General features: G+C 44.5%; 1 protein-coding gene across 2 annotated transcripts in view; it reads right to left on the minus strand.

Moving 5' to 3' along the window:
* Positions 1 to 3,150: 3,150 nt before the first annotated feature.
* The window catches only part of ECSIT (ECSIT signaling integrator), a 35,676-nt gene continuing 22,740 nt past the window's right edge, over positions 3,151 to 16,086 (minus strand). Inside the window, exons 6-8 of one of the 2 annotated variants that reach the window (XM_088461789.1) lie at positions 14,663 to 14,808; positions 14,480 to 14,537; positions 3,151 to 3,906 (exon numbers count right to left, since the gene is read on the minus strand). In XM_088461789.1, coding sequence (XP_088317915.1) covers positions 3,674 to 3,906; positions 14,480 to 14,537; positions 14,663 to 14,808 — 437 coding nt within the window. In that variant the 3' untranslated portion in view covers positions 3,151 to 3,673. Of the gene's footprint in view, positions 3,907 to 14,479; positions 14,580 to 14,662; positions 14,809 to 16,086 lie in introns of both variants that reach the window. The other variant, XM_088461788.1, reaches the window with a different exon arrangement.

Raw genomic sequence — 16,086 nt, forward strand, 5'->3', positions numbered from 1 at the left:
CGGGTCTGACCCGGAGTTGGAACAAAGTTCCTATCTGGATCAGACCCAGAATTTTGCCGGCGCCGACTCGGGATATTCCCGAGTCAGCGCCGCTCACACCGCAGTCGGGTCTGCACAGACCCGGCTTTTCCGGAGTGAAAGTGGTCGCTTGGAGATGACGTCATCTCCAAGCGCCACTGAAGCCGGACCAATCGGCCGGCTAGCAGCGCACTCCAGGTCATCAAGACCCGGAGTGCGCTGTTCTCACAGCAGGGTTTCATGGGCTACGCCCGTGTTAAACCCTGCTAGCTACCTGGGTTGGATTGCCGGGTCACTCGACCCGGCGATCCACCCCTCTCCCCTTTTACAACAGGGAGCTGCCCAGGTTAACCCTTCAATAACCTGGGTGTTAGTTCCGGTGTAAAAGAGGTATTACTCTCCCAAAGGAAAAAAAAAATGCTATTGTGGCAGAAGTACAACGGTGTACATGACTGCTGTATGTAATGCATACTATACCATGTCTTTAGTTTTTGTCTTGAGTGACTTTCATTAAATAAAAAAGATAAAAAGCAAAAAAGAAACATTATTTTCTTTACTTAAATACGAATAAAATGAAAAAGGTTCAAATAAAACCCCCAAAAAGGAAAACAAAAAAATTGGGGGGCAATTATGGACATAAAAAATGTTGTAATTTAAAAAACAAACAAACAAAAATAAAAAACCACATTGATTTAAATAAATACTTGAGTTAAATTTGGGGTGCATACAAATCAATGAAAAAGTGAATGTTGGGGTTCTTTGAGGCAACTTTTTTTCCCCACCCCAATAATGATGTTTTTTTGGACCAATTAAGATAATTGACACTTCCAATTGCCTAACTAGTCATTAGGATGGGGGATGATCCCAGAGCTTCTGAACAAAGGGGAATCTTCCCAATTTAGCACCTGCAAGAAAAAAAACCTCTTAATTCCTATTGAAATTACATAGGCTGAATTTTTCGCAGCCACTTGAATAGGACAAACCTTGTGGTTGCGGGAAAAAACAGGCGCTACCCCATAGGGGTCTATTCCGTTAGCTGCAGGGCAACGGCACCTAAACTCGCCCCCTGAGACTCACATTTTTTGTACAGAGCCCTATATCGCACAGGCTTGCAGGGCGAGTGTAATTGAATTCCCCTTGTTCCTGATGTGATGCGAACATGTATTAAACGGGTGTAAATACTCAAAACCATGTCATATGCTGCGTTATTTCCCATAGTTACAGATGGTGGCAGCATTGCTGTAATTGTAAGTTTAGTTACAAAAGTTTCCATCCTATTGTAACAGTCAGCCTGTGGTAATGATGCCATGTAACAATGGGTGTGCTATAAATGGCATGCTGGGCAGGGTTACCAACCATTAAACATGCTACTAGCCATAGTTTTACAATGACAGCGAGAAGGGCTTACTGACACGTTATAATGCATAATTGCCTACGCTCTTGGAATCTCGCAGAGATCTGCTGGATTCCTTAGAGAGGAGGCCAGCCTCCCGCCTCAGCCCACTTCCCCAGAGTAATGGGCAGCTGGGGGATACAGCATGAATTGCGTTATTGTCGCCCCCACCTGCTGCACAATGATGCATCAAACTACAGGGCAGATATAACAACGCCACCTGACAATGGATTGCCATGTGCAGCATTATGCACCCTAACAAGACGTGTAGTCAAGAGAAGCGACATCTATGCATGTAAGCACGCGTAATTACTTATGGCAGCACAATTTCCTTCTCATAGAATTAGATTTATGCTAATATGGCCACCAAAGACTTTTGTTATCTTCCATACACATGAGCTTTCTTTAAGTCTAACCAAACGCGCGCATTTCATGGGTCCACCGCAATCGGACATGTCAGTGTATCAAGATAGACTCCTTTTTAACAGTTTTGTCGGTGGAAGTGTTTTTGTATGCTCCTTCGTCATTTTAATACTTTGTTCTATCAGCCTTTTGCATGCGTAAACAATTTTAGACCTTCTTAGGCCAAAGTTATGATTGCCACACTTCCAGTTTACAGCCCGTGGTTGTGACCCACACCAATTACTGTTTGTTTTATGCCTCTTGGTACATATAAACCCCTCTGATTCTATATGTTGTCATGCCCCTGATGAAATCCCTTTGAGACGAAACGCGTCGTGTACCACCAGATGCCTTCTGCTAGGTTGCTTCTTCATAGATACCATGGTGGGGAATCTTGTTTTTAATTATTCTCGATGTACACATTTTTAATCTTCTTTGTTCATGTTTAATAAACTTGTTTGTGTGTGATACACTATTCTGTGGTATCTCTCAACTGGACCATTGGAGATGACTACACTATTGCAATCAATATAGATAACCCCAAAAGACAAACATACAAATAAACCAATTTGAGCTTACCTCTGGTATAAGTACCCTTTGTGTGTTCTGTGCAGTGATATTTGCCACTTTGTATGCTTTAATACTACACCTAGTAAGATCTGCCTGAGACGCATCCAATAAGCCCACATCCGTGGTAAGTGCCGGAATATTTCCTACTGGCCTCTCTCCTTTGGTTGTGTAGGCCAGAGATGCCAGCAGGGAACAGCTTTACAGCCTCCCTACCCTGCACGTTTCTCATTTCTAAAGACAAAATAATAAAAGGCTCTTTTACCAAGGTGCTCCACACATGTCAGATACTTCTGTCTGCATATGGGCTGTTCCCTCGCTCATTCATACCCACTGTATGCAGACACGTATACAGGTGACTACAGAGCAGACTGTACAGCTGGGGCACTCAGTAACTAGATCATATGTGACTGGTTCTCTCAGCTCACACGGAATAACTCAGCCATGACGATATTACACACCGGCAAACGTAATATACTGCGTCATAGAGTTGTGATTACATTAATGTTAGACAGAGTTAAAGGCTGACACCATTGTTACTTTCAGTCTATATTACCTCCCCTATTATTTCTGGAGAGTTCTACAATGTTCCTTTTCAGCAACAACGTTACTTAAATACGGTTTCATTTTGTTTCTTCATTTACGGGTGTTAAAAAGCTTTTCCAGTAATTAATTATCGGCATTGTGTGTTACATACGCTGCTTACAATGATGTATCACAATTTTATCAAGTGGAATCCTGCAGTGGCTTTCATGGGAAACATCCTCAAATAAATAATAACATTTTTATTGAAGTTCTCCTGTCAGGATGGGCATTGTAACAAGGCTACTTCTCTACCAGCAAAGAGCAGTCATTGAAACTGAAGAATCCGAACTGCTTTCTGAGCGTGGAGGGGGGACCCCGTTTCAGCATCACCTGGAGGGGGGGACCCCGTTTCAGCATCACCTAGTGAGAGGGCCCTGTCTGAGCATCACTTGGAGGGGTGGGGGCCCAGTCTTAGCATCACCTGGTGGAAGGGCCCTGTCTGAGCGTCACTTGGAGGGGTGGGGGCCCAGTCTTAGCATCACCTGGTGGAAGGGCCCTGTCTGAGCGTCACTTGGAGGACCATCCGTAGAGGGAAAACTTTTCTGGACAACAGATCTCATTTCTTATTTTAGCCAAGCTCACTGATGTGTTGCCCCTAAATAAAATTTACTTATTTAATTTACTTTAAAGAATTAGTTATTACTGTGGTGCTCAGTCTTTATAATCTGGGCCGCAAATTACCAGCATGGCGTTATTCTGCGCGGTCTGTTACTGTTCCATTTGCCGGTGCTCTGGTTGTCCAGACTCCTCTTCCTCCTCCTGCGACTTGTCCTCTTGTTTCGTGGGAACGCTCTCTTCCTGTGGGCCCGAGGTCAGACGGAAAAGGACAGGTAGTTGGGAAAGTATTGGGTTAGTCTCTTCAAGCCCTTGAATCCACTTCAACAGTAATTTCTCATTTCCGGAACCAGCCATGCACATGGCGTAGACCGGCCCTTCCTCCACTGGGCACAGGGGAAGAGAAAGAAAAATGGTGGGAACGTGAGCCGGATTCAGGGTACACATGAAGCCATTACACAAGAATCAATTACTCTAAAGCTGTCCATCCACTAGGCGATGCGGGGGACGACGGCACAATTACGACGCCATCGTCTCCCGCGGGGTGAACTGCATGCACTGAGCGTTCAGACATTCAGTGTATGCAGATCAATCATCCCCGAACATGGCAACCTGACAGCGGTCGTCAGGTTGACCATCATGTTCGAGCGATGATTGATGTTAAAAACAACCAGCGGGCGCGCGCATCGCTGGTCATTTTTAACCTTTTACTGCCCGATTTGCGGGCGATTACCAAGCGATGGAGCGATAACGACCGTCGTTATCGCTCCATCGCTAGGTATAATCACCTAGTGGATGAGCAGCATTACCATTCATAAAACCCAGGACACATGACACTTCCACATATTCCAGCCACCCCAAATGGATTTCATGCAGAGCTTGTTCAGGAACCCCTGGCTGGATACACACAGTGGTGGTATTTCAAGTACAAAATAATATTCATTTTAAATGGTCATCATATTACAAGAAAAATGGTGTTATTCTGAAAATACTTCTTGTCGAGCGATGAATATTTGGAGACTGCGTGTGAAGTATATGGGTTATGACCGTGGAGGCTGTGTGTGAAGCATATGGGTTATGACCGTGGAGGCTGCGTGTGAAGTATAGATAATATGACCGTGGAGGCTGCGTGTGAAGTGTATGGGTTATGACCATGGAGGTTGTGTGAGAATTATAAAGTTTATGACCGTGGAGACTGCGTGCGAAGTATAAAGGTTATGACAATGGAGGCTGCGTGAGAACTATAAAGATTATGACCGTGGAGGCTGCGTGTGAAGTACATGGGTTATGACCGTGGAGGCTGTGTGTGAAGTATATAGGATTATGACCATGGAGGTTGCATGAGAATTATAAAGATTATGACCGTGGAGGCTGCGTGTGAAGTATAAAGGTTATGACCGTCAAGGTTGTGTGTGAAGTATATGGGTTATGACCGTGGAGGCTGCGTGTGAAGTATATGGGTTATGACAGTGGTACTATATTCTCTTCAGAGTGCAAACGGCTGCGGTGCAAGATGGCTGCATTGACACAGGAGAATTGGGCTGGCCTATGTGAGGGGAGTTTGGCGACACTGGGACCTGCCTAGTACATAGTGGGAGCTAGTTTTGCGGGGAACGAGATTATTGAAATGAGATCGATGGGTGCAGAAGGCCCAATTGTTCTGACTGTTCCTGCCTTCGCGGAGAAAAGAAAAAAGTGATTTGTGGTGCAAATCCAGTGTATTTACTTTAAATAACTTACTACTGAGGAAACAATGGACAATTATTTTCATTAAATAGAATTAAGCTTGTATAAAGTAAAGTATAACAACAATAAGAAACCTGCTTGTAAGATATTGTGTATACCGTCGTCCCCTAGCGGTCAGCTTATGTAACAATACTTGCTGGCCTCACTATAAACAATTAAAATTGTGAGGAAATCCCCTATAGCCATAAAAAGCAGTAAATATACATTACAATGATCTGTTACATTCACCATGACCTACCTAACCTCCTGTTCTATAAAATTATAGTGAAGTCTGACTGATATATAATAACCAGGTCTCCATCGTGTATCTACAAGAGCCTTTCACATCAGTCAGATCTCTCTTGTTCTATTCACCACAGGGGCTGCCCAGGGTCTCTGAGTTACATACAACTCTACCAGCTTGTTTACCGCAATAGCAAATAGATTATTAAGTTGAGGTGAAGGCGGTGGCCAGATCAGCCTTAGGCACTGTTCTACACTAGACACTGGACAGTCCAGAGTACTGCATTGAAGAGCTATACAAGCCAATAGTGTGTCTACTGCTAGGCCGGTGTTTGTCTGTGATGTGCATCTGCCCCACCACCTGCATACGGAGGGTAGAGGAGGCAAGTTCTCCTGGTCACCGATTGGCTACAAGCAGAGGGCTCGGGTGATGTCATGACCACATCGTTCCAGGGAACAGCACCTCCTCTACCTGCAGTTTGTATATGAGATAAAAAGGGGGAGGGTAATTATAGGAGAGGGTAAGGATCATTAAATATAGGAGGAGGAACAATGTATTGCATTTCCCGTAATAAGCTTTTCATCCTCCCGTAATTAATCCCCCCGGATAAATACAGAGGGAAAGTTAGAATATGAATTTATGGAAGGCAAATTGAATTAAAGAGGTGGATAAATAATGATTTCAGTGGTAGGGAGTATTAATTTGGGGGGGGGGGGGGGGTTGGTTAAATTACTGGAGAGGGGGCTGTGTTGGAGAAATGAATTACAGGTTAGTTCGAAGGGGAGAATGAATTGCATGGAGGGGAGAATTATTACAGGGGACGGGATATAGATATTTGAACGGACAGTTTCTGTGTCTTCATTTGATGATTGATCGGTCTCTGAGTGCCTTCCACCACCATCTATTCTATATACACTAAATGAGGAAGGGCACCCGAGCAAGCTGCTTCATCATCTGGGAGTGCCGAACCATAGCAACACGATGAGGTAGATGGAAAAGCTTTGGAGAGATGGTGACCCATGCTGTCTGGATAGCTTCCCACAGCCGCCTGATATTTGTAGGTGCAGGATCTTGGGTGTGAATGGACTTCTCCACCACGTCCCACAAATGCTCGATTGGGTTCATGTTGTTGAAACGTGGTGGCCACACCATTCATCAGAACTCTCCAGGATGCTCCTTGAACCAATTCTGGACAACTTGGGACCGATGACACGGTGCATTATCCTACTGGAATACCGCATCGGGTACATGATGTCCATGAAGGATGGCAAATGGTCACCAAGCAATGCAATGTAGTGGTTACCCGTCAATGATGTGTTCATGCGGACCCAACCCATGCAACGTGAACACACCCCACACCATTATGGGACCACTACAGGCCTGTGTGGTGCCTTGTTGACAAGTGGAGTCCATGGCCTCATGGGGTCTGCACCAGACCTGATCCCTACCATCAGCATGAAACAACTGGAACCACAACTCATTGGACCACGCCACATGTTACCAATCCTCCAGGGTCCAATTAGCAAGATCACAAGCCAAGTGAGGTGCTGTGTCCGGTGTTAACAGGGGCACTCTGGTGGGTCTTCTGCTCCCATATGCCATGGAAGGTAAAGAACGTTGCACTGACCTCCTGGATATGAGTGATTTGAGCCAGTGTCGCTTGTCTGTTATCACAGACAATTCTGGCCAGATGCAACTGGTCATGATCAATTACCATCCGTGGACACTGTGCTGTCCATGGTGGGTGGTAATGCCTTCCATGAGGTATTCCCGGTACACACGTGACACCATAGAGCGAGGAATGTTGAATGACAGCACAACTTCGGAAATGGAATGTCCCATCTGTCTGGCACCCACTATCATTCCCCATTCAAACTCCGATAATTCACGTCACCTTACCATGAGCAGCCTAGCCGATGTTCAAACTGACTCACTAGATGTCAGATTACACTGATGCAGGTCTGGGCATTTCCAAGATATCACAGTACAGTGACACCATCTAGCATTACACACTGCTATCCCATGACTTTTAGCACTTCAGTGTATGTATATATATACATATATATATATATATATATATATATATATATATATATATACATACATACACACACACACACACACACACACACACACACACAGTCAGGTGCATAAATATTGGGACATTGACAGAATTTTCATATTTTGGCCTCTATTCACAATGGCTTTGAAATTAAACAAACAAGATGTGCTTTAACTGCAGACTTTCAGATTTAATTCGAGGGTAATTACATCCAAATCAGGTGAACGGTGTAGGAATTACAACTGTTTCTATATGTGCCTCCCACTTTTTAAGGGGCCAAAAGTAATGGGACAAACTAAACAATCCTAAATCTAACTTTCACTTTTTAATACTTTGTTGCAAATCCTTTGCAGGCAATTACAGCCTGAAGTCTGGAACGCATAGACATCACCAGACGCTGGGTTTCATCCCTGGTGATGCTCTGCCAGGCCTCTACTGCAAATGTCTTCAGTTCCTGCTTGTTCTTGGGGCATTTTTCCTTCAGTTTTGTCTTCATCAAGTGAAATGCATGCTCAATCGGATTCAGGTCAGGGGATTGACTTGGCCATTGCATAACATTCCACTTTTTAGCCTTAAAAAACTCTTTGGTTGCTTTTGCAGTATGCTTCGGGTCATTGTCATTCTGCACTGTGAAGCGCCGTCCAATGAGTTCTGAAGCATTTGACTGAATATGAGCATATAATATTGCCCGAAACACTTCAGGATTCATTCTGCTGCTTTTGTCAGCAGTTACATCATCAATAAATACAAGGGAACCAGTTCCATTGGCAGCCATACATGCCCACGCCATGACACTACCACCACCATGCTTCACTGATGAGGTGGTATGTTTTGGATCATGAGCAGTTCCTTTCCTTCTCCATACTCTTCTCTTCCCATCACTCTGGTACAAGTTGATCTTTGTCTCATCTGTCCATAGGCTGTTGTTCCAGAACTGTAATGGCTTTTTTAGATGTTGTTTGGCAAACCCTAATCTGGTCTTCCTGTTTTTGAGGCTCACCAATGGTTTACATCTTGTGGTGAACCCTCTATATTCACTCTTGTGAAGTCTTCTCTTGATTGTTGACTTTGAAACATATACACCTACCTCCTGGAGAGTGTTCTTGATTTGGCCAACTGTTGTGAAGGGGTTTTTCTTCACCAGGGAAATAATTCTTTTGTCATCCACCACAGTTGTTTTCCGTGGTCTTCCGGGTCTTTTGGTGTTGCTGAGCCCTCCGGTGCGTTCTTTCTTTTTAAGAATGTTCCAAACAGTTGATTTGGCCACACCTAATGTTTTTGTTATCTCTCTGATGGGTTTGTTTTGATTTTTCAGCCTAATGATGGCTTGCTTCACTGATAGTGACAGCTCTTTGGATCTCATATTGAGAGTCGACAGCAACTGATTCCAAATGCAAATGTCACACCTAGAATCAACTCCAGACCTTTTACCTGCTTAATTGATAATGTAATAACGAGGGAATTGCCCACACCTGTCCATGAAATAGCTTTTTGAGTTGATAGTCCCATTACTTTTGGCCCCATAAAAAGTGGGAGGCACATATAGAAACCGTTGTAATTCCTACACCGTTCACCTGATTTGGATGTAATTACCCTCAAATTAAATCTGAAAGTCTGCAGTTAAAGCAAATCTTGTTTGTTTCATTTCAAAGCCATTGTGGTGTGAATAGAGGCCAAAATATGAAAATTCTGTCCCAATATTTATGCACCTGACATATAGTTGTGCTGACTCCAGCTGTACAGTCAGTTTAAGATAAAAGCCCTCATTTCAGGACTAGATGATAAACAGGAGAAATATTGTTGAGGGAAACCGGAATTTTTTTATTTTTTTTTCATGTGGATAAATAAAATGGAAACATTTCTTGTACATTTTGAATCTTTGTAACATGACGAATGTTACCATGAGGCTAGCACCAAGCTTTGGTTGGACACTACTGATAAATTCCGTGTAAAGCTGGGAACACACTGAGACGACCGGCAATCGTTCCAACTTTCCAGACGATTTCCATAGAGCCCAGAACTAGAGAAATTGAACGTGCACACACTCCAATCTTGGAAATGACTGAACGATATATCGTATAGTTTAGTCTTATACGATTTATCGCTGCTCCTGTACAGACTAGTACAACCGTCGTTAGGATCCTAAGAATGGATGGCAAGAAAGTGACGTCAAATAGGACCGACATATCGCAGGGCGTCCGTTTGTACGTACAGACTAGGCGATGTGCCCCATATCGCTAGCTATGTCGTCAGCTTTGATGTGCAGAACATCAAAGCTGACGACGTGACATGACACAGCGGGAGCGTGCATACTGACTTGTCGTTGCGAAAAAGCAAATTGGCCCGACATCGCTTCAGTGTGTACCCAGCTGTATGTGGATAAACTACAGTTAGGGCCAGATTTACTAAGTGGTGCTTTTCAAAGGCGCTGCATCTGTTTAAACGCTGGTTTTAAAGGGACATTAATCTGAAATACAAAACAAGTCATATTATTGCCGCTTTAAATCCAGCAGCCAAAATTACTAAAGAGGAGGCGGCTTTGAAAACCGCCACTTAGTAAATTTAGCCCTTAAAGATAGGGCTAATCAACATGCACTAATAGCAAAACTATGGCAGGGCATGCTGGTATGTGTAGTTCCACGGCAGCTGGAGGGATGCACGTTGAATATCTCTGCCTTAGGGTATTATTGATCCCAATGAATCAGGAAATAACTATTCTTGGGATGTGCACTTTAAATAACAAATCATTTTCTTATTTGAAGAATTAGCCTTGTCCCTGCAGAGCAGGTTTGGGATTCCTCACGCCTGTGTAACTCCCAGTAGTTGCTCCCCATCAGCTCACTTTGGGCCTGATTCAGCAAGGAATGCAGTTGCTTATACGCACGCAATCAGCCCGATTAATGCGCACTGCGCAAGCATCGCCATGTGCGTGTGCGAACCAGACGCTGCGATCGGGTCTGACATGCTTTAACTGTGCGTATGGATCCTATGTTACTGATTAGCTATGTTGTCAAAGTATACGGATGTGTGTAAGGGAAGTGGGCGTCCTCATGTCAGGCTGCGATCGCAATGCGACTGCACACATTTACATATCACCGCTGATAATAGCAACTGCGTTGCGTGCGTATAATCAGAATAGCGATCCTTGCTGAATCAGGCCCTTAATCTGCAGACGATACTGTTATCACCGCTTTTAGGGCAATTTGGGAGCTGTGTGGGCCCCAGACATGGCACCTAATGACCCAGTCCCTTTGGTGAGAGGGGTTTAACCTATAGAAACAAACAAAATAATAAAAAACCCACAGTAATTCCCCTTTATCCTCCAGCTGGGAGAGTACAGTTAAGTGTAGATTCCTATTGTGTTCCTACATGATTATTAAATGTTAATTATACACAGGGTGGTGGTTGGATTACATAACCTTGTTTCCTATAATAAGGTCACATCACCAAGTTCTTGCATATTACAGGTCTCCAGTGCTCCCCCTAGTGGCAGAGACCTCACCTACTCTGGATGCGGATGGATAAAACACAGTAAATCAATATACTGTTCCACATGGGATAATATGATCCCACTACTCAATCTTATACCATAGACCTCAATAGCATATCTTGGCTTACCATATGATGCCATGCTGAGGATAACAGACTGATACACTGTAAAGTACAGCGTAGACTACAACAAGGGTCTAAGTCAGGGGTCTTCAAACTTGGCCCTCCAGATGCTGTGGAACTACACATCCCAGCATGCACTGCACATAGTTTTAGCATGCTGTTATATCAAAAAGGTGGCAGTGCATGCTGGGATGTGTAGTTCCACAGCAGCTGGAGGGCCAAGTTTGAAGACCCCTGGTCTAAGTTGTAGTAGGTTGCAGACAAAGTCATATGACAGCCCGTCTCCTCTCCCTGTCACTGCGCTGCTTCATGCCACCAATGTAAGGGGCCGGTGCGATAACGCTGGGTACACACTGGCAGATATATTGGACGATCGATTGATCGGTCAATATATTGTGTGCCCGTCGGCCAGTGTGTACAAGTGATATGTCTGAAGGACGTTGTTCACAGACATACCGCGTCGGCTGTGCTGCACAGCTGATGGCAGACATGTCTGCTCATCACGCTGAGTGTACGGGCGGTCAGCCGACCACCCGTACAATTGCAGCAGAGGCCGCGGAGAGGGGGACGCAGCGGGACCCACAGCCAGATGATGGTTGTTCTGCAGATATATCCTTTAGGTGTGTACCCAGCATAACGGTTGCAGCAGCACGGTGAGGACAGGGACAGGAGTGGGGCCCAGTTTGTGGCATATTTCAATGGAGTCCTCCTTTTGTGGCAGCCTGATTTCGTTAAGGATCACTATGGTGCGGAGTATGGGGGTCCCACAGTTAACCTAAGAGGAGTTAAACTTTGCACCTAAGAGGTGGACTGTTCCATTACAAATATAGAATTATTCAGTTGCATACTACACTGTGCCATATTTATGTGAAAGTCTCCCCCTGCCACATCTCATCTAACTTTAATGATCACATTTTACTAAACTTAAAGAGTTGAAACAGTGGGTATTTTGTAAAATTTACAAATGTATGTGATATATAACACTTCCTATAGCTTTACAGAAACGTACATTTCACTTAACGATGTGTACACAGCCGATGGGTCGTGCGGTGGGACCTGCATCGGCAAAGTGAGTACACACTTGCCGATGCCGAAGGCAACAGTGGTGGCCATGCTGCATTCATGGCCCTCGCTGACTATATCGCACGTCAAATCTGCGCGATGTCGCTTACGACGTGTGGGAGCACGCATAGTTATCGACATAGCGGGTACACACTGCCCGATGTGGACGATATGTCGTCTGATCTGCCGGATCGGACGACATATCGTCTAGTGTGTCCCCAGCTTTACCGGGCAGCCACAGTTCGCAACACAGATAGAAATCCACATGCTACGGGCACCATACGGGGGCTGATTGTTTGAGGAGTTGGGAGCAAAACAAAAACAAACAAGTAACTGTGCACCTGGACAAACCATGTTGCAATGCAAGGGGTGCAAATACATACTTATTTTGTTTTTGCATGCAGGGTAAATACTGGCTGCTTTTGCATGTAGCTCACAAATACTAGACAGCATTATTTTTACACTGTAATTTAAACTTGCATTTGTACACGCCCCTCTCACATCTAAATCCCTTAAGGCCCACGGTGAGATTTTTTAAACGATTTGGCCGTTTTCGACCGATTGGAACAACAAATCGTTTAAAATGTGCCGTGTGTGGCCATGAGAACAATGCCGATGCGCGCTGTCGCTGATCGTGGTCGCTAATCAATCAAACCTGCAGAAAGATATTGACCTATCCTTCACAATTTGGCACACATCGTTTCGTGTATGTCCACGATGAACGATGCGATGGACAATTTGTCGTCACTGATCCTGGCCACTCCCCTCCGCTATTTTTTTTTAATTGTTCCAGAAGATGCATCGCGAGGTTTGTTTAATGATTTGTAGTAGTTAACAATCCATCTATATCGTTTGGACGTCTGTACAATTGTTCCATGTGTAGGCGCAATATAGTTTGTCCGGGATTGTTCAGGAGTTCAAGGGAAATCGCAAACGAGACTGGATTGTTTGCAAATCATACCGTGTGTGGGGGCCTTTATGTATCTGCCCCCCTCCCTCCCCCGCAGTGCAACGTGACTTTGCCAAGGTGTAAAGTTGCTTGCGCTTTCTTGCTTTGCTCCCAACTCAGGATTAGCCTCATTCAATTCAGAGCGAGGTGAATAGCGCCGGAAAATCAGTCCCGTAACTATTCAATTCACCTCGCAGTTTAGTCCGACTTAAACAACTTAAGTCAGAGAATGCCGGTCCTCGCTTCTTAACCTGGGTGTTTAGTCACAAGAAGCGGCATTCTCCGACTAATGTGCCAACCGCGAGGCTGTTAGTGCCGCACTAAGCCGGAAAACAGCCTTGCGGCTGCCAATATCAGAGGTGCATCCCAGCCTCTATGAAGCCCTGCACCCTCCTCCAGTGTCTGCCGTGTTGCCTGTCACTGCTGGAGGGTTAGCACGGCAGGACCCCCCACCCGGCAGCTGCAGAAAGGAGCAGCCGCCGGGGAAATGTAAATGAACCACTCCCCAGTACCCCAGTGTGTACCTGGCGACTGCTCAGAGGAGCAGCTGCTGGGGAAATAAAAGTTGTGATTGTCGTGATGTACCGAACATTGATGGTCCGATATATATCGATGACCAGTATTAAAAAATCAATGTTGATGTTTATATATATATATATATATATATATATATATATATATATACACACACACACATACATACATATATATAATAAATCGTGTTGGACGAGTTTTAAAACAGATTTTCTTAACCTAATTCAATCTTAGAAAGAAAACAATTTCTGAGTAAGAGACGACATTTGCCAGTTAAGTGGTTAAAAACATTGCCTTATGCATTGCAAATCAGTGCTAAAGCCGCCCTGTTACCATGCATATAAAACGATGGATTTATCATGTATTTGACATCACTGTAGCAGCTTCCAAGCAAAGTTAGTACAACTCATACAAGCCCTTACACATACCTCCCAACATTCATACATGCAAAATCAGGACAAAATAAGCCCATCCTCCATCTTCACAGGCCCCACCCCTGATTTGCTCTAAACCGCCCACTTTGGGGCGGGACTCTGCTCTTCTCAGTGTAAATTCACCCCTTTACTCTGGACTGTACCAGGGAAATCCGGACAGTACGCCCGACATGCATTTATGACACATATGAAGCGATAGCTCTTTGGTGCAGTTTTGCAATAAGCAGTTTAGGTTTAGTTCTACTTTAACCTGTTCCATGCCAGACCTCACTACAGGACTACAGCACTGCTCCATCTTACAAGGCAGGCACAGAGCAACCAATTAATCCGTTCTCACCTTCCTCCACGTTAAAGGTGTACTCATCTCCGAGATCTCTCTCCAGATCCAGATCCAGCTGCAAGGGGTAATAGAAACACCTTTCAGGGTCTAACTCCTCCTGGAAAGATATGGGGAGTCAGGCCTCAGGACACACTATGATAAGCTGGCCCTGGAAGCAGGCGCAAGGCAGTATACACCCACCTTCTTTCCAGCCCCTGGCTCAGCGCGCAACACGTAGTAATGCGCACAGGTCTTCTTCAGCCACAAGGGAAATGGACCTTCCACAATGACAGGAAAGCTGCGGTCATGCTCAGCAAGCAGGGATGCCTGGCTGGGTGACTGGATACCTGTCATAAATCAGAGACATATTAGTGATGCCAAGATGTTCTATGTAACTATTCCTCCAACCAGAAGGTGGCGGCAGACTCTGAGGCTCATCTCTGTACCACCAAAACTGCGGGCCCAGAGCATTTTATTATATTGGCAACAGCGCTTAATTGTCCGCTGGTCGCTGTTGATTCATTTAGAATTCCTATGCTTTATTTTCTTCTTCTATCAGGATATATAATGTGTTTAGCTATTTCTGCTTATTTCATGTTTTAGATACCACCAATCAATATAGCTGCTGGTAACATCACCTACATAAAGCCCGGTGTTTGGTGGAAATTGCGTGTGCCGCAATTAGAGGATACACACACAAAACGTTGGTGTATAAGGGTGTGAATAGAGATTGGTTGGCGTTTCTAGTCCGGCTCATTATATAGACATATATCCGTTACAGTATTCTGTGGCCAAGGGGCTTATCATTTGCACAGGTAAAAGGGTGGTAATGAGGTGCCCTGTTCAGCCAAATATTATCTTTATCCTACTTAGAGCTCATCGGAAGAAAACGTTTTACACTCCATCCTGCTGACTGACGTTCGTTGATGGTCATCATTGTAAGTTGATGTTTCAGAGTCAAAAATGATCAGCTCACAATGATGACACCAACTACGTCAGTCAGCATTATTGACATTTTCTTCCGATCAGCTCTAAATAGGATAAAGATAATTTTCGGCTGAAGCCTATTGCCCCCCTTTTACCTGTGCAAATGTACCTGTCTGTGCATACGGCAGCACCACTCTATAGAACATTTATTTATTACATGAGAGTATCTCAGCCGCAGTCCTGTGCGGAGGTTACTATTTCTCCACAAGAGGCTTATAAACATAGAAGGAGGTAGTGGAAACGGTGTGAGCCTCACAATGTTCTATCACATAGTTGTAGGTATAGGAAATGGTTTGAGCCTCACAATGTTCTATCACACAGATGGAGGTACAGGAAATGGTCTGTGCCTCACAATGTTCTATCACACAGATGGAGGTACAGGAAATGGTCTGCGCCTCACAATGTTCTATCACATAGATGTAGGTACAGGAAATGGTCTGTGCCTCACAATGTTCTATCACATAGATGTAGGTACAGGAAATGGTCTGTGCCTCACAATGTTCTATCACACAGATGTAGGTACAGGAAATGGTCTGTGCCTCACAATGTTCTATCACATAGATGTAGGTACAGGAAATGGTCTGTGCCTCACAATGTTCTATCACACAGATGTAGGTACAGGAAATGGTCTGTGCCTC

The sequence above is a fragment of the Taudactylus pleione genome, unplaced genomic scaffold (assembly GCF_031769625.1).
Source record: "Taudactylus pleione unplaced genomic scaffold, aTauple2 ptg001101l, whole genome shotgun sequence".
Classification (NCBI taxonomy): domain Eukaryota; kingdom Metazoa; phylum Chordata; class Amphibia; order Anura; family Myobatrachidae; genus Taudactylus; species Taudactylus pleione.